Here is a 20,502-nt window from a genome sequence, read left to right as displayed (position 1 = left end):
ATTATAATAACATTATTATAATGTTATATTGATTTAGTCCCAAATGATTATTCCCCCCCCCAAATCAAAGCATAGAAGACATCCAGTGCATTTTCTTTATTAAATACCATCTTTCTATTCCCAGTAATGGTATTTTTACTGTACAAATGAAAGATAATAGAGTGCATATTTTCTTTCAAGCAGTTGTGGTCATGTCTGAAACCCTCAGTTCTGCCCCTTTGAAGGGGACCACGAGATCAGGGTCTGTTGCCTGATGTGGCATTTCCAGATCTTAAAAGGTTAGAAAAAACTGGGGGTTGGGGGGAAGGCCAGAACTTGGCCTGTGGAAACCTCTGGTGATGGAGTAGTAGCTTATAAAAGTGCCTTTGACACAGTTCTTTTTCTTTTTAACGCAGAAGTGGTATTCACCGTAACATAATGGGAACTGCTTATTAACTCTTACTGTTTCCAGAATTATATTCTAAAATCTTTTCTTTTGCTACTCAGATTTCTTTTGCTACTCAGATTTGTTGGGAGGTGGGATTGAGTTAGCTGAGTTTTCTGTTTGTTTGTTTGCTGTCTAATTAGGAATTCAAAGTAATTATTCCATTTCTGAGTTTCAGATATTTTTACCATGTGGGTTTAGTACGGGGGACTAAAGCTGCGTCCAAAGGCGTTGACCATGAGCCACTGTTACATATTCAGCCGGACACAAAACAGTCATTCCCACAGAGGTCTTTATGGGAACTGGGACATAGTGCCTGTTGAACCAAGAGTATCCTTTCCATGGAAGGGGATGGGGCTCAGAGCTGTTTGGGGATGAGGAGACGAGGGAGTTGTAACAGCTCAGTACCTCCTGCTGCAGGTGCAGCCCTGAATTGTCCCACAACTTCTTTTTTCTGGGCTGTGAGTGGGCAGACGTCAGGCCTGGCTGGACCTAGAGTCCTGGCTGTGACTGGTATGGCCTGCCTGCGTGTGATGGGGACCTGGAGAAGCTGCAGTCCACCCCCGGGGTGGGCACAGAGCTCCCCAGCAGAGACTGCAGGAAGATGGCAGGCAGGGAAACCAAGGATTGCGCGGCTGTTGTGAGTGTCCTCCTGGCGTGGGAAAGGGGAAGGAGCTCTGGGAACTATGTGTGCTTCCCTGTGGGTATTTCCCCGTAGAGAAATAGTCCCAGCCGCAGGGCCTGTCCTCTGGTAACCACAGTAGACAAGCACACAGGCACATAGGCATGTGCACACCCTCCCCCTTGGGGTCCCAGCTCCCGCCATCAACACAGCCTCCTTCAACTCCATGGGAAGTTTGCATTCTATCATAGTTATTTTGTCTTGGGGGGGAAAAAGTAAATAAGGAAAATCATGACCTTCATCGCCAAGCTGGGACCGAAGATCTGGAGAGAGACAGTGAGCTGGTGATTCTTGATTTTGGGGGGTGGGGCCCAACACGCTGAAACAGATGTTGCGGGCTGGAAAACCCAGGGCAAGGTGAGACAGGACAGCTGAGTCGCCCCAGGAGAGACCTGCATGGAGCAGGGCCACCAGTGTGGCTGCAGGTTTGTCTGCCTCCCTTGAGGGATGGGGCTGGTGACCGGGAAGTGGCCAGGGTTTGGGAGAGGAACCCCAGCATGGAGCAGAACCCAAAGTTGAGGAGAAAGGGTGAATTTTTGTGTTTAGAGAGGCACACGGTCTGTGTGGCTGCTGCAGAGGTGAGGCCCACACAGTCCTCCCCGCGCCGTGCTGCGGCTCTGCCTGTCTCCATGTCTGCTCCTCCCACTTTTCATATTCTTGTCTCCAATCTTATTTAAAAGTCAGAATCCCACGACTCAGAGAAGCAGAGTCAACCGTGTGTCAAGAAAGCGCATGGAAAATAGGCAATGAGCCGGGATTGAACAAAGATCTGTGGGTCTCTGGAGTCTCATGGTTTCCACTACATTAGGGCTCCGGGGAGTCACATTCATGAAGAAGCATCCCCAGTGGGGAAATACCCATGCACTCTGGCTCCTGTGCTAGACACGCATATGTGCACACGCGCATGCGCACACGACATCCTCCCCTCAACACTCTCTGGGTTTCTGCTTGCTCCTCTTCTGACTCTCCTCTGACATTTTCCAAAGACTAGAAGCAGTAGTTACATGATCCCAGCCATCTGGTCATCCCAACATACCCTAAGTATTTTACATCTAGACTGTATACAGCCTCTTTCCCAAAAAGCACTCTGCAGATTAAAGAATGTCATTAAGATGGAGATTTGCACGTGGTGGCCACAGATGAGGTCACGGAGATTGAGATCCCCACTGTGAATTTCCTGGTGAAGACGTGAGGCATTTCCTCCCTATCACATCAGCTAGCTTTTACTTTGTATCAAGTTCCCAAAACCTATTGGCTTATAACAGCAACCATCGTGTTTGCTTTGTGAAGTCCTCCTAGTCTGGGCAGACTCTCTGGATAACAGTCTACTATGGCTTGGGCAGAGCTGGATGGTCCGGGATGACCTCACTCATGTGTGTGTGTAATGATTGACAGGCTGGTTGTTTGAAGAAAGCCTCAGCTTGGAGTGCTTGCCCACACTCCACATGGTCCCCCACCCTCCAGTAGAGGAGCTTAGGCATCCTCATATGGTGGTCTCCGTGTTCCAGAAGTAGCAAAGGAAGACAAGCCCTCAGGCATATGTACACTTCAAGCTTCTGGTATTGTTCCATAGGCCAAACTGAGAGTAGGTGGAGGAGGAAACTATGGAAGCCCATCGATGTAGAAAAGCATAAACAACCAGAGGCCATTACTATAACATATCCACCATGCAATAAGTCTAAGATTTAACTCAGCAAAAAAAAAATAAATTTATTAATTAAAACGTTCTGCCTGATGCCTACCTGGAGACAAGGCTGAACCACATTGTGGTTAAACCCACATGAAAAGAGATGGCAAATCGAACCATAGCTGACTAGCTCTTGCCAGTCACTGAGGTGGTAATCCCTGGCAACTAGAGGCAGGAAGTCACTGAAAGGCCAGACGTGGCCCAGCAGCAGAAGAGAGGTGCTCAATCTCCTGTGGGCAAACAGAGCAACTGGGAGGCAGGTGTGGCCTCTAAGGTGACAATGCAAGAGACCCCACCTAGACTCAGAAATCTGGGTGGGTGATTTCCCACAGTGACTCCCAGGTAAGACTTGAGCCATAGCTGCAGAAGGAGGGATGTGGACAGGAACGTGCAAATATTGAGTGTTCACACACCCAGAGGGACCACAAGAGCTGAGAAACTTCCACTGTAAACTTTATTTCCCAGGAGGAAGGAAGCAAGAGCTGAGGACTCAAGACAAAGTGGTCACACCCAGTCTCTGGAATATCTTTGCTATGGTGGGGACTGTACTCAGCCTGAAATTTAGTCCTCTGAGGTAATTAGTCCACTTTTCTAGATGAGGAAACGGCCTTAGAGAGGATGAATAGTTGACTGAAGTCCTGGACCTTGCCCTTTCTCTGCCTCTGGCTGCCTGTAGGGTCCCCAAATATATAGCAGCAAGGGACAGCCAGGCCTATAGGTCCATCCTAGGGGTAGAACTTAGAAAGGCCCCAAAGGCCAGTTCCCAGGCAGCAACTCTAGGAGATGTTCATGCAAAGGAGAATGAGAATGACCAAAGGTGGACATTCAAAAAGAAGGTGGCAGAGGAAACCATGAAGAAAAGCCAACATACTTGTTTGTGGTGGCGATGCAGAGACACCAAAAGGGTTAAATTTGCTCTGAGCCTTTTCCCTAGTCTTCTCTCTCCCCATTCTTCACATTAAAAGGATCACTGTGTCAGGAGGTCATTGATGGCATTTGAAGAAGCTGCTGCCCCTTGAAGAGCGTGAGAAGCTGAGCTGGGCATGTCCAGGGTGAACTCAATCTGTGTTGATCAGCAGATTGTGGCCAGAGTCGGTGGTGTGTGGGAAGGACACTGTAACCCATAGAGGGGAGCTCTAGGGGCATCGGGAGCTCCTTTTGTGCCCTGGCACCACCACTCTGCCTTGTGCCCTTGGGTTCCTGTTTTCTATCTGCACGTGGGTGATGTGCACGCCCACCCTGCAAGGGGTGAGCCAGGCAATACCCAGGCCACACGGCCGCTGCTTCCCACAGTGCTCGGTGAATGGAAATGCTTGGCTTTGAGCTGTAGGCTCTCTGGCCAGAGAGGGCCAGGGGCTCCTGCTCCTAGGGGGAAGGTGGTGAGCGACTACACCACCTTTCTTCAGAGTAGCTTTGAAAACCCTGCAGACAGACGTTTGCAGGCCCATGTGCCACTTCCGTATCTGTCCTCTGGGAGCTTGTGGTCAGCGAAGCCTGCCCAGGGTAGGGGGCAGAGACCGGGGTGCCACTCAGGCTGTGCTCCCTTGGTTTACTGTTGCATGAGGAACCCACCAGACTGGATCAGGAGCCAGAGTCCCCCGGGGTTGACACTATCTGAGATTAGGGTTCGTGGGCACCAAGGGCTCACCCTCTGAGTGGCCACAGGAGGAAACCATGGTCAGATGAACCCGATTCTGTTTCTTTACTGTGATCTCAGCCTCTCGGGGTGCAGTGCAGACAACCTGGCCTTGGCCTTCACTGAGCCTAGATTCTGCCCAGCCGCCCTCTGGATCTGTGGATGTCCTTACCAGCACCTCCAGGAGGCAGCTAATGGGACTTCAACTTTCAGAAACAGAAAACTTTATTTGGGGTCCCCAATACATTAAATCATGGGCAGAATAGCCAGGGAAGGTTTTTTGTTTTTTTTTTTTTAAGCCTGAAATGTCAAAGAGCTCGTGAGGCAGATGAGTCCCCTCCCAGGCCTAGAGGGGACTGTCCCCAGAAGGAGTTGCCAGTCAGTCTGGGTGCTGGGGCACTTGATTCTTGGTCAGGGGTGGTAACTAAAGGGATAGAGGCAGACTCTATTTAAAGATGTAAAGCAGGATCTGTTGGTAACAGAGTTGCCAGATGCTGGCTATAGCGGCCAGAGATACAAATGCATTTTCTTCAAACTCTCAGCAAATGTTCTCTTTTGGTACAAGCTTTGACAGGTCCCTTTTTAAATGAGGTGTTTTTCAAACTCCCATGCAGGGCCCGTGGGGAGAAGCTCTGGCTCCTGATTCAATCCGGCAGATGAGCTTGTTAAGAAAGCAGCTTAACAAGTGCCCACGCCACACAGGCCACCTCCCCTGTGCCATTCAGTGGCCTTTAGTATATTTGTGGAGTGTGTGAAGTCCTTGCCACATTAGCAGATAAGCTCTTATCCCATCTTGACAGTCAGGGCTCTGGGGGACACTGAATAACTGTTAAAACCTTACTGTGGTTTCAGAATCTTTTCTAAAGAGACTGTGGTTTTCAAGTTCTACTGTGAGAACCAGAAAATAAACATACTGTATAAGACCAATAGGGTAAGACCACAGTGCTCTTCACTGTTTTCTCAGGCAGGACACTAAGGATCTCGTTTAGTTACTTTTTTTATTTTTAATTTCCCTTTGCACAGTTCTAATGTGGTCAGAGAAAATTAGAATGGGTGGGTTGGGGCTGCAGGAAGACCCCTCCTCAGTGGTCTCCATGGTCCACGATGAGGGAGGTCTCTGATTGGCACATGGGGATAGTTAGTGTGAAGCAAATCCTTCAGCACACCCCAGCCACCCCTGAAAGCTTTACTGTGAGACACATTTCAATGATGGACGTTCAAATTGATGATTTCATTTAAAGACCAAGGTCAGATTAGCCAATTGGTCATCCAAAGAGGTTGAGGTTTAAAGGTTAGTGGTTGTTATGGGGTGAGGTGGCATTGTCTAGCACACTGTAAATACTCGACAAGCATACCCTGGATTTGTCTTTCCATTTCCAAAAATATCTCACTCCTGTTGATGTCAGATAAGCATTCATGAACTGGCCGCCTCTTACCAACTTGACAGGAATATTCTCTTGGTCTTATCTGGCGACCAGAACTTATGATAGAACATGTGGTTGTTCTCCAGCCAGGGCATCTGGCCTCCCTGTTGGGGGACAGGGCTAACTGGTTTTCAGCTACAGACCTGGTTTTCCATGCTCCACACCTGTTTAGCGATCGCCTCTGCTTTTTCCCCCAGGACTGGTGCTCCATGAAGAGGTGAAACCATGAAGAGAAAATAGAACAAATAATAATGCTTTTCCGCAATCGCTTCTTGCTGCTGCTGGCCCTGGCTGCACTGCTGGCCTTCCTGAGCCTCAGCCTGCAGTTCTGTGAGTATAGGGCAGGGCCCAGTGCGGGAGGGTGAGGGCATCGTTCCGAAATAGGGGGTCTGAGTCTGTAGGAAGCAAGGAGGCCCCTGAGCCTTTGTTCTTTTTAAATGAACCACAGAGGTTTTGAACAATAGGGTCTTTTTTATTTTTATTTTTTTTAATCATTGGTACCTGGGGTATAAGGCTGCAAGCAGGAAACCTAAATCACTGACCAATATTCTGGGGCTGCTCTTTGGGCTATGAGAAACAAGAGCGCTCACTAGGTCCTGTGACACATTTTCTACTTCTGTATGGACATTAAAACTCCAGTTATTCCCAGAACCGAGGCCGAGGTGGAGGCCGAGTGGCCCAACTTGACTTCTCGGGCAAACTCACACAGAGCAGGGGTATTTGGGCTCAGGTTGGCCCCCAGGGGAGTTCAGTGTCCTCTTAATTTTTCAGTAAGACTTAGGGCCAGAGTTTTTTGGGGCAGGGTGGAGCCATGAGGTCACTGGCATCAAACTCAGGCGCCTGGGCAGCGGGGGCTGGGCGTGGGCAATTCTGTGTGACAAGACAAGATGTCGCTGGTGAGGCCAGTCCACCGACTTCCACATCCTTCAGTGGCATCCCTGTGTCCAGTCTGTGCCCCAAACCTGTGCACACTACAGCTCCCCACAAGCAGATGCCCTCAAGCACAGACCTGGCCCTGCCACCTCCTTGACGGTGGCCCTTCCTGGTGGCCCTCGAGGGGCCTGTCTGTGCTTGCTGTTCTCCACAAGTGCCAGCCTCCCTGTGTGCCCACTCTCTCTGTCCTCAGCAACGGGTGCTCTTCCTGTACCTGGCCCCGGGTTCTTTCAGAGCTTGCCTCCTCTCCTCTAGGAATCTTCCATGGGCTCCCAAGTGTTTGCTACTTCTGTGACGTACATCCAGAAGCCCAGAGTCTGTCCCTCCTGTCATTAACCAGGCAGTATCAACATTTTCCATTCTTTTTTTTTTAGTTGAACATGAACACAATACCTTTGTTTTACGAATTTATTTATTTTATGCGGTGCTGAGGATAGAACCCAGTGCCTCACGTATGCAAGGCAAGTGCTCTGCCACTGAGCCACCACTCCAGCCCAGTGTTTTCCATTCTTGTGTCATTTCCTTCTATAAGATTGTCTGTTCTTGATAGCAGGGACCCTGTCATGTTTGCCTCTATATCCCAGGAACCAGCTTTGCCAGGTACATAGTAGGTGAACGTAGGTTGGATGGATGAATCCAAGCCCACTCTGGGAACGAGGCTGGCCCTCATTCCCTTTCTGAACTAAAAGCCGAGCAAGCGTCTGTCTATGCTGGGAATTGTGCTTTTGCCGCCACCTGACTTCTATCTGTTTTATCACCTCACCCTATAGAACAGAGGACCTGTCCTTTTGGCACCTGTCACCACCCAGAACATGTTTGTGAGGAGGTGGCATTTCGTCTCATTTTCAGTGACAGAAAGAGGAGGCAGTGGGTGGGATGTGGTGAGTTCCTGTGGGGAGAGTTGGCATCGGGAGTAGGTGGTTTAGCAAAGAGGAGGCTCAGAGCAGGTCTTCCCGATTCACCTCCAGCGTGACTCTGTGCCAGGCGTACCTTGGGGACACGTGACAAGCTATTTCTAATAGTAAAGAAAATTTAAAATAACTTATTTCATCCTTCCAGAATTGGAAAGGAGGTCAAGAGAATGTGGGCGCAAGAAGTTTAAAAATACTCCAGATGGTTAATGAGCTGCAAACTATGAATCCTTTCCAAAAAAAGGGTGGTTTGATTTTCAGTAGTTTAATTGTTTATAATTTCTCATTAAAAAGTTTCCACCCTTTGGTCAGAGAAGTGGGATGTTACAGTCAACCCAGAGTTTTACCCTGAGACCCAATAGGTTCTGAGAGGTGGCTGTGGGTGACTTGTGTTCTCTGGCATGCGCTGGTCCTCACGTCACTGAATGGGCCTGTGTGTGTCTTGCTTATATAACTCTTCTGAAAGTACCTCTGTTTCAGGAGAGCCAATTTTCAGCCACGCTTTTTTAAGGAAAATTTTTGCAGGGTAAATTAGCCTGGCTGGCTCTAAGTTCTTTATTCTGGGGTACGTCGGAGTTCAGAAAGATATTAAGAAATGGACGTTCTTGCCTCTCTTCTACTCCTAGGTAAAGTGTAACTGGAATTTTCTCGTTTCTATAGAAATGAAGTTCAGTTGCTTTATTTATTTGATTGCTTTATTGCTTGCTTATTATTTCAGTATAAGAAACCGCACTAATTCATACTATGAAGATTTTACTTGAGTAAGACTGTCTTTTTTTATTCTTACCATAAAATGTATGGAACTTTTGCTCTATAATTCCTTTTGACTAATTTTTGAATTTTATACTAGCCCATATAATAATCTTAAATAATATGCTTGAGGCCATAAACTCTAACTTGGTCTTCTCATTGCCTGAAGTAAGCAGTATGGTTTTGTTTTCTGAAATGATCATCTATCTTATTTCCTCTGGTTGGTAGTTTTCCTTTTCTGGTGTTTTGAATACCAAAAAGTTAAGACCCAGGTTACGATTCATAAATTAGGTTGCTTAAATAAGTGCTTCTTCCTCTGAGTACGGAAGGAATGCAGTGAGCCCACATGCATTTATTAAGTGCTTATGTGGGTTTGACGTTGGAGGGGGTTAGTAGGGAAGGGACACACAAAAGATTAAGTTACAGTTTATAGTCTCTTGAAATAGGTCCATTAGCATATAATGGACCTATTCTGTATTTCCAAGTTCTTGATGTTATCGTAGTTAAAATTCCCACAAGTAGAAAAATGACTTCTTAAATCGCGGGGCTCCTTCATCACAGCAGGGAAAGACGGTCAGGCTGTGAAGACTCATTAGTTATGTTTCTGCTTCTTCTTCTGCTCATTTATAGTCTCCCCACTTCCCTCCTCTGCCCCAGCATTTCCTTGATGCTTATTTTGGGCTTGGTGCTCCATGTTCCAACTGGCATTCCCAAAATGGCGGTGTGACAGGAGCACACAGGCTCTTGAATTCCAGCCTTGGGTTGGAAGCTCAGCTTCCCCGCTAAGCATCTGGGTACCCCATTTCCTTCCCGTAAAATAGAGTTAACGATTGCTGTTTTGCAGGATCGGTATGAGAATGAAGAATTTTGGAAAAACCCTTGGCTCATGGAAGCCTAGCCAACATAAATCTTTTAAGCAAACCACACTCCCATCATAATGCACTGTCATCAGAAACTAGGGCTCTTGGTGTTCCAGAAGGCTGCCAGAGCTTCTGTTCCTTCAGCCACAAGATGGAGGGGGAAGCTTTTGAAATATGTCATCCGTTTATTTATTTTTTATTAGAGCACATTGGCCGGGATGGGGGTTAATCTGTACAGAGCACATGGTGTACGTATCTGGGGGTGGTCCTCTTGGGCAGGGCCCTGATTGATCAGAGCAGGTTCAGAGGGAACGATTGGAGGTGGACTGGAGATTCAGATCCCAAGTGGAGGAGGCGAGGCTAGCCTACAGAAGTGAAAGACCAGGATATCTTCAAAATCTGAAGTGCCCGCTCTGCAAGGGGTCAGACCTGATCTGCGTGGCCCAGGTGAACGTGGAGACAGGTTTCTCTTAAGCGGGAAGTAGAATTTCCCGAAGGGGGTGCCACACAGAGGTGGCCTGGGTGCTGTGTTCTCCATCATTGGAGTCTGCAAGCTCTGAAGGGTTCAATATGAGGAAGGTCATAGGACCTGGTCCCATTTCAAGTCTCTGAAATCTGAGACTGTGTGAAGTTTAGTATGTGCGTCCCTGGAGTTTCCCTCCTGGGCGGGGACTGAAGTCCTTCAGGGGCCACAGACAGCTCTCTGGAGTGTCAGGAGCAGACATTCAGAATGCCACATACCGGGTGCCAGGGCAGATAGGAGGTAGGGGCACAGCTAGGTGGGAAGAAGTGTGAACTCTGGACCCAGACCACCCAGATGGAGTCCCTGTCCTGCCATTCATCAGCCGTGGGAGCTCGGGCAAATCATTGACCCCCTTCATGCTTCAACTCCTTCCCGTTCAAAGTGGGGCTAGTGATTGTCCCAACCCCATGAGTTGGCAAACTAGAATTTTTAAAACCCCTGGCACCTGTAATCTCAACGTATGTGTTTGCTGAGTCAAATGAATTAGAAATTATCTGTGGCAGAATGTTCTGGGAGGATGGAGGACAAGAACTCAGCAAGGACTGGGGAGTCAGGTGGCATCTCCACTCCTCCTTAAGCAGGGCTGGAATTGGCCAAGGGTGATGCTGGAGAAGGGTGCCCCTGGGCCGTGCTGGGGAAGGGTGGCCATGGCCGGTGGAGCTGGGCCTGCAGAGATAGAGCGGGAGAGCTTCCCCTGTGTGTGGCTGTGAAGCTGGGCCAAAGGCTAGGGCCCCCACCTCCCACCACCACCTGATGTTCTGGAGGCTTCAGGGATCACTGCAGCAGGAGAGTTTCCGTCCAGCTGGTGTCTTGGGAGGCCCACAGCCTACTTCTGTGTCTTCCCGAGCTGGGCTCCTGAGCACCTGGATCAGATCTGCCCGAGGAGCTTGTTTGAAATGTCTGTTCCCAAGAAAGCAGGTCGTGCCCCTCCCTACAGAATCGGGGAGCCCCACAGTGGGCAAGCTCCCTGGTGTGCCTCGAGTGCGAGCGCTTGAGAGCACCCCAAAGGAGCAAGCTGGGGGTAATGCAGGGTGATGCGAGCCAGGCTGTTTCACTCCTGCAGCGAGAGGCCAAGGGTGGCTCCAAGGAGGTGCTGCAGGGGCCAAAGGAAATGCCCAGCACATGGGGTGAGGTCAACCATGTAGAGCTGGTGGCCTGGGGCCTGGGCGGGGAGGCTGGGCGGGAGAGTGCTCAGGACATGCAGACCAGCAGGGCAGGGCTCTGGCAGTGGTGCAGATTGAGGCCACCCAGGAAGTGTAGGGTAAGCTTGGGGAGTCGGTGAGATTCCTGAGGTCATTGGAGATACCCAGGGCCAAATGGGGGCCATGTCCTGCCTGGCAGGGTCTCGGGTCTGAGGCCTAGGAGAGACGAGACGCTGGCAGGAAGCACTCCCCGAGGACTTCGTGTTCACTGTTCACAAAGCCCAGGCTGGAGAAGCCCAGGAAGCTGCTCCAGCCCCAGTGGCCTGTGAGCTTGCTTGGCTTGGCCCAGCCTGTGTTTCCAGAGTTTTAAAATTTATTTACCAATTTCAGATAAACTTGCAAACCCTTCTTTAAAAAACCAGTCTGTCCAGTAACCGGAGGCCCCTGCCTCTTGCAGGGGAATCTGGCCACTGAGGAGGGGCTGCCCCTTTTCCCACAGTCCTGCCCAGGCCCTGTCAGCATCTGACATGGTTCCCGTGGTACCAGGTCCATGTGGTGCCAGGTCCACGTGGTGCCAAGTCCGAAGGGCAGGTGGGGTTAGTCACAGAAAGAGGCAACAGAGGAGAGGCCAAGGGTGAAGCTCTGGGACACAGAGGAAGAGAGGTCACTAGGGAGGGAGACGGCTGGGGCCCAGTAGGCAGGAGGACAAGGGAGGCAGGTTGCCTTCCAGAAGTTCTCAGGGGGCAGCTGAGGAGTCCCAACATACCCAGCTCTGAGTGAGTGAGTGAGTGAGTGAGTGAGTGTGTGTGTGTGTGTGTATGTGTGTGTGTTTTCCCTAGCACCTCTCTTACTCACAGAACCAAACCTGTCCCTGTGGCCTTCAGCCCCATTCCCTGTCCCTCTCATACTGTGTTTGGGGTCTGATGTCCACCAGGAAAGAGAAGAACGACATTTGGTGGAACAGCCTATAGCTTAAAAGGAAACCGCCTCTGAGCTGGGGAGCACTGGCACACAGCACGGCTCCCTCCACCTGGGCGCGCTCTCTGCTGGGGACCCTGAAGGACTGTGATATATGGCTCTAGCAATTTTGTTGAGGCACAAATTTTGATAACTGACAGCAGAGAGTGAGCTCCTTGGCTGCAGAAGGAGGCGGGCCCTGCCACCAGCCCCGAGGCCCTGCACCCCCGGCTCATTGTCCTGCGTGCCTTTTATTTTACGGAGGAGAGCGCGTACCCTCGTGGTGCACGTGAACCTGCAGACTCATGAAGACCTCCATGTGCCTTCCTGGCAGTGTTTGGGTGGCAAGGCTTCAGCAGGCCAGGGCTCTGCAGGGCATTGTACCAACTGAGGGCCCCTTGTCCAGAATTCTTGGGACACAGAAGCATTTGGATTTTGGAATATATGTGTACAGGCAATGAGATATCTCCGGGATGGGAACCAGGGCTAACGTGAAATTCACTCATGTTTTGTGTTTACCTTTTACACACAGCCCGAAGCTAATTTCTTACAGTATTTTTAATGATTTTGTGCATGAAACAGAGTTTTCTGGTGTGTCGTTTCCTTCCTGTGGCATTATGTCTGCTCTGAAAGTTTCAGATTTTCACGCATTTTGGATTCTGGATTTCCAGAGATCAGAGATATTTGACCTTTACCCTAAAAACCACAGTAAGGTCCATTCATGTCTCTCTCTATCTCTGTCTGTCTGTCTCTCTCTCTGAGCCAAGAAGAATGAAGAATTGAAAATGAGAGCTCTGTTTCTGACCTGAGAGTCCAGTCAGAGCTCATCCATCGTTATCACCAAGGTTTAAATTTGCTAGTTGTATTCATCTTGCTCCTTTTCATGAAGATGTCTTCTTGTTTGGATTTCCGGCTTCACTTTTCTTCCCTTTGCTCCCTCTCCTCCCTCTCCTTCCACTTTCTCTTTTAACATCTCTCATAATTCAAGGGAGGGGAGAGACACTTTTAAGATGTTTACTGCAGTGTCATTTGTAGCAGGAAAAAGAGAAAAGGTGACCCATGTGTCCACGGTGAGTTCTCCTGCGGCTGTAACCCCAGGATTCCTTGGGCCGGTCTGTATGGCCTTTGAGGCTGCCTGGAGAGGGCAGAGTCTGAATCCCCAACAGGAGTCCACGTGAGGCAGTGCCATGAGGGTGCTCTGGGGCTGTCCTGCTATCCTGGCCCCCTGTGTGCAGCTGCAGCAGGCCTGGCAGACCCCGCCTCTGCCTGGGGCCACGTGGCTCCTCTCTGATGGCTGCTCAGCTTCGGCACCACCTCTCGCCTCTCCTTGGTCTCCTCTTTTCCTCTGTGTCATCTGAGGGGCTGGAACCCAGCCAGAGCTCTGCCTCTCCTTAGCCCCAAGTAGATACCAGAGGGTGGGGCAGCTTGTGTCCCCACAGACTTGTGGCGCAGGCCACACCCACCTGCATCTCCCCTTTGACCCTTTACCTGGAAGGCAGCCCCAGCCCACCTTTAGGGACAGTTGGCATGCCAGTCTCAGTGAGGCACAGACCTCTTGAGACACAGAGTAATCTTACTCACTCCTCTTGGAAGGATGAGAACACTGTCCTTGAGCCTCAGTGACTCTCTGTCACCATTGCACCGGACCAGGGACAGAAGCACACGTGTAACCCCCAGCAGGACACCCAGCCACACCCAGATGCCAAAATGTTCAGTGTGGGTTTCTCTGGGGGCAGGCTTGTGGGTGATTTTCCTTTTCTTTTTATACCTTAGCGTTGACTATTTTAGGATGAACTCATGTTTAAATGAAGTGTCAAGATCCCTTTTTGGTGTGAAAAGGGAAAATTTTGTGGCGTCGATTCTCAAGAGCCAACTGAAAGTAGAAAACTGTTTCCATCATGATGTTAGGCTGAACCCAGGGGCTTTTGTATTGTCCCTTATGGTTGCAGGGGTCCTGTGACCCCCAGAAACTAAATTCAAAAGACTGTACACAGTCCACTGTCAGGGACAAGGACCAGTAGCTTTTATCAGATTCTCAAAGGTGAAAGCAAGGGGATTTGGGACCCAAGCAGGTGAGTGACAGTTTCCTTTCCTAATTCTTTCTCAAGGCCTGTTCTAGACATTGTCATTTCTAGTTTTTGTCATGACTTAAATATTTACATCATCTAATCCAATGACCTGTCGGGTGGAGGCCAGTTAACAGGGAATGTGAAGGATATGGGGTCTCCTGACCTCTAAGAAGCCTCCTACAACTGGGGCTCAAGCTCAGACCACCATGGGGAACCCTTCCCCCAACTCTGGCAATAGGTAGGCTTAGGTCCCAGTGACAGACGGGCAAGGAATCAGGCAAGCAAGAGATAAAGGCTTGCAGATAGCTGGGGTGAGGAACCCTTGGTAGGATGTACTCAGTCCCCAGCCATGGAACTGCCATGGGGTTCACTATTTGCTACCAGGCTCATCAGTCCCTTGCTACAGTCTTACCCAATTTGGTTCACCCTGAAGCAGCACTAAGAACCGGGAAGAAGCCAAGAGCAATGGCACAGGCCTGTAATCCCAGCTACTCGGGAGGCTGAGGCAGGAGGATCGCAGGTTTAAGGCTGGCCTCAGCAACTTAGTGAGATCCCCATCTTAAAAAAAAAAAAAAATGGGGAAACAGGAAAGGTTGGTGTTCTATCATGGCCCAAAGTGGACAGGTCAAAAAAAAAAAAAAAAGGCTAATTGTGTACTCAGCTATCTTCTATTAATCTTGTAAAACCAAGCATCTCAAAGTCTTCAGATGTGAACTTGACTTTCACACTTCTCCTGGGTAACTGATTCCACCCCAACGTGAGTGACTGGAGGCAGTAACTGGAGTGTGGTCTCTCTGTTGTGGTTCTGGTTTTCATCTGGCAATTACAGCAGCCGTTTTTAGATTCAGCACAGGTTGGGCATTTAAGATAATCTAGTGAGCTGAGGAGCACCAGGGGAATTGTGGGAATCGACTGTTGGAACACATCGTTATTCCTCGGCAGACCGACGAGGGGGAGAGAATTCCACAGCCTTTTGGAGTATTGTGAGGAGGAAACGGGGGACAGGAGGTGGCAGGACAAGGTGTGTTTCAGCTGGTGAGAAGGTGCTATCTCAGGTGAACTGAATGGACTTAAGGGAGTCAGGAAAGCTAAGACCGGGGTGCCCAAGAGAAGGGGGACTGCTCATGGTGCCTCCCTGAAGGGGCCGCAGGCTCAGCACCCCTTCCCGATCCCGGGTTGAAGGGAGCACCTTTCAAGAGCCTGCAAGGAACAGGGATAATCTGCTCCAGGTGACAAACGTAGAGAGGGAGTTTCTAGGTCCCTTACCATGTTCCATTCACAGGTGACCTCTCGGGACATCCCAGCCACCACCCTGAGGTAGGTCTTGTCACTTGTCTTACAGATGAAGGGAATGAGGCAGAGAGAGGCAGAGGTACTTGCCCCAAGTCACAACAGCTAGGAAGTCACAGCCCCGGGCCACCTCCCTGCGGTCAGACCATGGATTCCTGGGAAGCAGGGAAGCTCAGCACTGAGTTCAGTGGAGTCCCAAGGAGGAGGTGGTTGCAGCCCCTTAAGGAGGTGACCCGACTGGGGCTGAGGTCCCAATAAGAGCAAGTTGGGCCCTGAGCCAGGAAGGTACCGAGCAGGTAGTGGGGCTAGCCTGGACCCCGACCTCTCTTGGCTGGCGTGGTCAGTGGTGTGACTCATGGGGCAGCACGTCCCTGAGACAAAATTGAGCCAACTTCAAGTCTGTCACGTTCACATTCGCTGGGACACCAATGGTCCCTGATGCTGGACTTTAATCCACCAAGGTTGCTTTATATCCAGGTTCTCACTGACCATTCCTGCTCCCCAGAACCAAGTAGTCTGTGCAGGAGGTGGCATGGATAGAGAAGGCCCTTTCCCCTGAAGGTTTAAATGCTTCCTGCTCCCTCTTTCTTATAATCAAAGAAAGGAAGGCTGGATGGGCAGGTGCATAGATACCAGGCTTGAGCAATTAAAAGGCCTGGGCTTGCAGGCTGCAGGACCCTGTGTCCAAGGCCACTGTCTGGCTGATGGGGACTTCTCCTGGGCTGCAGGTCAATGCTGGAAAAAGCATAGAGGGTCAGTTTAGCTTATATCCTCCTCATTGCAGCTACAGGAACATCTGCTAATACTGCTCACAGAAGCACCCGCTGTGTATCTGGTGTGTGGTGTGATGGGGGCCAACATGGGATGTACTTGGTTTATAGAAGTTTACCGGTTTCTTCTGAGAGCGAGGGGCCCCACGCAGATGACTCGCAGATTAATATACTCTGCCATTTCTTTGAAATTGAGACCCCGTTGGCATCTTTATACACAAGCTTTAGAGATATGTAGACAGGGTGAAAGTGAGCCTCAAGAGCCTTCTACTCGGGGATCACACATGGAGAAAGTGTGTGCCCGTTGGTCAGGGTCATCAGCAATGTTTCTTAGTCTGTTATTCACGTTGGCCATGGTGGCACTGTGGCCCAGGGCACTCATTTAGATTCAAAGGATTATTTTTCCCAGATGTGTCATGGGAACTCACCCTTCCCGTCTGTTGGCTTGGCCACTCTCACTCCTAACACCTCGGCTCCCTTTCTCTTGCCTGGTGATATCTGAACTCTGGTCATCTGCTCAGGATCACCAGAGTTTCTGATGGTCCCCCGGGGCAGCTGGAGGAGCCAGAGATGTGGGCAAGGCCTGCTGGCCCAAGCCACGCTGCCTGGAGTCATGCACAGGTCAACTGGGCCCATGGTTCCCAAGTGGCAGCCCCAGCAGATCTCAGCCATGTGCTTACAGAGAGCCAGGGTGTCCAAGGCCCACTGTCCAGGAGCCCTCACCCCTCTGTCCCGTGCCATTCACTTAACAGGATCTCTTCCGTGTCCCTCACCCTTCAGGTGCAGAGGGAATGCACCACATTCCATAGAGAGTAGAGGCAAGGGCTGACGGGCATGCTCACCGCAAGGGCAGCCATTAAGGGGCCACCACGGGCATCTGCTGTCGGATAGTCCCCAACTCTGGCACTGACCACTCAATAGTGAGCTCCAGACCCTGAGCTGCGTTGGCCTTTCTAGCTCCTCCACTGTGGAAAGAAAGGGTCCTAGGAGCAGCCAGGGCTCTACTTTTGAGCTGAAGACAACCCTGTAGTTCTTGAGTGTTGCTTTAGCAATACAGGGAGACATGTTAGAAATAATAACAGAAGCCCAGCAGGTGGCACACACCTTAATCCTAGCAGCTCCAGAGACCAAGGCAGGAGGATCACCAGTCCAAAGCCAGCCTCAGCAACTTAGCGAGGCCCCAAGCAACTCAGCAAGACCCTGTCTCTAAATAAAATATATAATAAAAAGGCTGGGGATGTGGCTCAGGGCTAAGTGCTCCTAGGTTAAATCCCTAGTTTAATTTAAAAAAAATACTATCTATATGTAAAATACACGAATGCAGGTCACCTGTACCTACCATAAATATGTATGTATGTGTGTGGCGGGTGTGTACAAATTCAGACATTTGTAGAAAACCAGGAACACTTTTCACACCCCCATCCCCTACATTCCTCAGAGAAGTCACTGTGTGGGGATGGACATCTTTCTAGACATTTTTCTGTGCGTTTACAAACTAAACAAATGCCTGAATATTCACAAATTTAGTTTTGTTGTTGTTGTTGTTATTGTTGTTTACAAAAAGAGGATTCTATCAGTGCCCAGTGACTTGGCTCATTTAGTTCATTTAATTTATACTGGATTCTTTCCCCTGCCCTGTAGCTGGGGCAGAGTATTGCATTGTACAGGGTGTTCAGGCTCATTCCCTTTTCCCTTAGTGCAGAAACCCTGCAGTGAGTTTCTTTGGCCATACATCCTTGATCGTGGGAATTGATACATTTGTACAATAGATTCCGAGGCACAGAATAACAGGATGGGGGCTAGTGCACATTTGTAAAGCATATGCCAAATTCCTTTGTCAGGGTGGCTCCACTCTCACCCACAGTGTGCACAAGCATCCGGGTCCCCACGCCCTGACTGATACTGCATCTTATCATCAAAACCTGACTTTCCAGTCTGATGGGGAAAAAAATCATATCCCATGGGTTGTTTCATTTTGTATTCCTTTAATTACAAACAAGCTTGTGCATCGTTTCATATGTTTATTTGCCATTGGTACTTATTTTCTTGTAATTATCCTGTTTATATTCTTTAATGATTTTTTTAGGGCAATACTGATTTATTTATTTTCTTTCTTTTATAATGATTTTTTTTTTGAGTTGTGGGGGCTCTTAAGTACTTTGCTGCTTTTTAAAAAATTATTATCATCATCATCATCGGTACCAGGGATTTGTCTGTTATACATGTTGCAAATATTTTCCTCTCAGTGTGTCATCCATCTTTTAACTTTTGCTTATAGCATATGTTTGCAAAGGGAAATCTTAAATATTTATGTAAAATAAGTTAGGGAATTTAAACTGACTTGGACTCGTGGTTGGTCTCTGCCTCAGCAGTTGCTCAGACATATGTGTATATTCCAGTAATTGATAAACCTTTCAGAAGCTAAACAGGTCCATGGATGCCCTTATTTGCATTCATTTCCCTCACAGGGTAGATGCTGAGAGTACAACTGTTATTGTGCAGGGTGTTCTAGAAAAATCTGTGATGCAGCAGGATGTTCCCCGAACATGGAAGGATTGGGGACCACTGAGACAGAGGCTGTTCATGGAGGGCTAGGTGGCTGGGGAACCCCGAGTCACCATTCACATCGACCAGCACCCAGAAGGGAAGAGTGAGCCTCTGCTAGTGTCTGTCTCGCCTCTCAAGGGAAGGGAGGGCAGTGCCCTATCACTATCGTTCCTGACTCTGGTCACAGGTCCACACTGCCAGGGGGCCGGGACCCTGTTATTGACAGTTCAACCAGACAGAAAGAGGGGAGCGAGGTGGACAGACAGGACAGGCCACAGGATGCCCCCTTGACACCAGAAGGGTACAGCAGGGAGAGTGAGTCTGGAGGCGGGGGAGTGAGCCCAACCAAGGCTCCACCTTCCACCTACATCCGCCCTCACCCTCCTGTAAAGTGGTCTCAAGGAGACCAGTGTCCTGGTGGACGCCTGCAACAGTCAGATGGCATTAAATGAGGAGGTGAGGCCAGTGTCTGTCACTCAGCAGGCCTCACCCAACCACAGTTCTCCTCATTCTGAGAGGAGGATGGGTGCTCACGGTGAAGTTCAGCCCCACCCTGGGCTGCTGCTGGCCTTGCCCTGTGGTGACGGCATCGCCGTGACCTGCTCTGCTTTCCCCGCAGTCCACCTGATCCCCATGTCAGCAGCTAGGAATGGAGCGAGCAGCAAGAGTCGAAAGAGAATCATGCCCGACCCGGTGACGGAGCCCCCGGTGACAGACCCCGTTTACGAAGCCCTTCTGTACTGCAACATCCCTCGCGTGGCCGAGCGCAGCATGGAAGGTGGGCCTGGCTGTGCCCCCAACCTGGCCCCTGTAGACGGGACCTTGATACCTCATGGGCACCTTGTGGGGACAGTTCTCCAAGCATGCAGCACAGCAGTAAGGAGCTGGCCTTCCTGGGCTTGTAGCCAGCAGTTGCCACTAGGCCACGTCCTGTAGCGAGTTCCCCCATCTTAGCCTGCCCCCCCATAAGACGGGCTGGCCAGCGGGACCCGCGCGTGAGATGCTGGTGAGAGCAAGTGACCTCTATGAACAGCACACCGCTCAGGAGTACCCTCCAGAGGTGTCTGCCATTATCACGGTCTTTAGTGGGCAAGATGGAGCAGTGGCCCCCACCAGGTTCCCAGGCTTCACCCACTCTCAGCTGCTCTGCTTTTCAGGGTAGACCCAGGGTGGACTTCAGATGTCCATGGGATGCCCTGCTGGTGTCTTGCCATAAAGGTGTGGGAGAATGCAGTTCCTCCAGCAAGGTTTGCTTTTCTGAGCGTGTATCAGGCTGGTGTGGAATATTTATCTGTTTGCACTGTGCCCTGTTTCATGGAGGATTTAAAGCAGCAGCCTGGTTATCAGGATTGCCATAGGCCTCCCTGTCTCTGCGCGTGAGTGAGGCCACGTTAATATCACGCCCACATCTCACGGGCCTTCAGTCCCCAGCCACATCCCCTGTCCCACCTCTGGGGCTCTTCAGCAGCCTCCACCCAACGTAGCAGCCCCTCCCACAGCTCAGGCCCCTTGATGGCTGCTCTGCGACCTCTTGGTGCCCCCCCCCCCCGCCTCCCTCTCATTCCCAGCACAGGCCTGGCCAGGTTCCCCCACCAGTCCTCTTCTAAAAGAAGCGACACCTTTTAGAAGGGTCAAGCATTGACTGGACCCTGTGCTTCTCTCACAGGTCACGCCCCACATCATTTCAAGCTGATCTCCGTGCACGTGCTGATTCGCCATGGGGACAGGTACCCACTGTATGCCATTCCAAAGACAAAGCGGCCAGAAATTGACTGCACTCTGATGGCTAACAGGTAAAGACTCCTTTTTCAAAAGTCACTTGCCACAATCTGCTCTGTCCTGTTCAGTGGAGAGTTACAGGACCAGGGAGCCTGAGCTCCCGCCCTGCATTGAATGT

At 50.2% G+C, this 20,502-nt stretch overlaps 1 protein-coding gene across 6 annotated transcripts in view; it reads left to right on the top strand.

The window, feature by feature from the left end:
- Pxylp1 (2-phosphoxylose phosphatase 1) overlaps nt 1–20,502 on the top strand; it is a 57,482-nt gene that overhangs the window by 20,976 nt on the left and 16,004 nt on the right. For 5 of the 6 annotated variants that reach the window (XM_071615601.1, XM_027934003.2, XM_071615599.1 and 2 more), the window contains 3 exons: nt 6,051–6,183; nt 19,225–19,383; nt 20,272–20,398. In XM_071615601.1, coding sequence (XP_071471702.1) covers nt 6,105–6,183; nt 19,225–19,383; nt 20,272–20,398 — 365 coding nt within the window. In that variant the 5' untranslated portion in view covers nt 6,051–6,104. The remainder of the gene's footprint in view (nt 1–6,050; nt 6,184–19,224; nt 19,384–20,271; nt 20,399–20,502) is intronic. The other variant, XM_071615602.1, reaches the window with a different exon arrangement.

Source organism: Marmota flaviventris, chromosome 8 (assembly GCF_047511675.1).
Source record: "Marmota flaviventris isolate mMarFla1 chromosome 8, mMarFla1.hap1, whole genome shotgun sequence".
Classification (NCBI taxonomy): domain Eukaryota; kingdom Metazoa; phylum Chordata; class Mammalia; order Rodentia; family Sciuridae; genus Marmota; species Marmota flaviventris.
The sequence above is the reverse complement of the archived record's forward strand: the minus strand, read 5'-3'. Positions and strand labels throughout refer to the sequence as shown.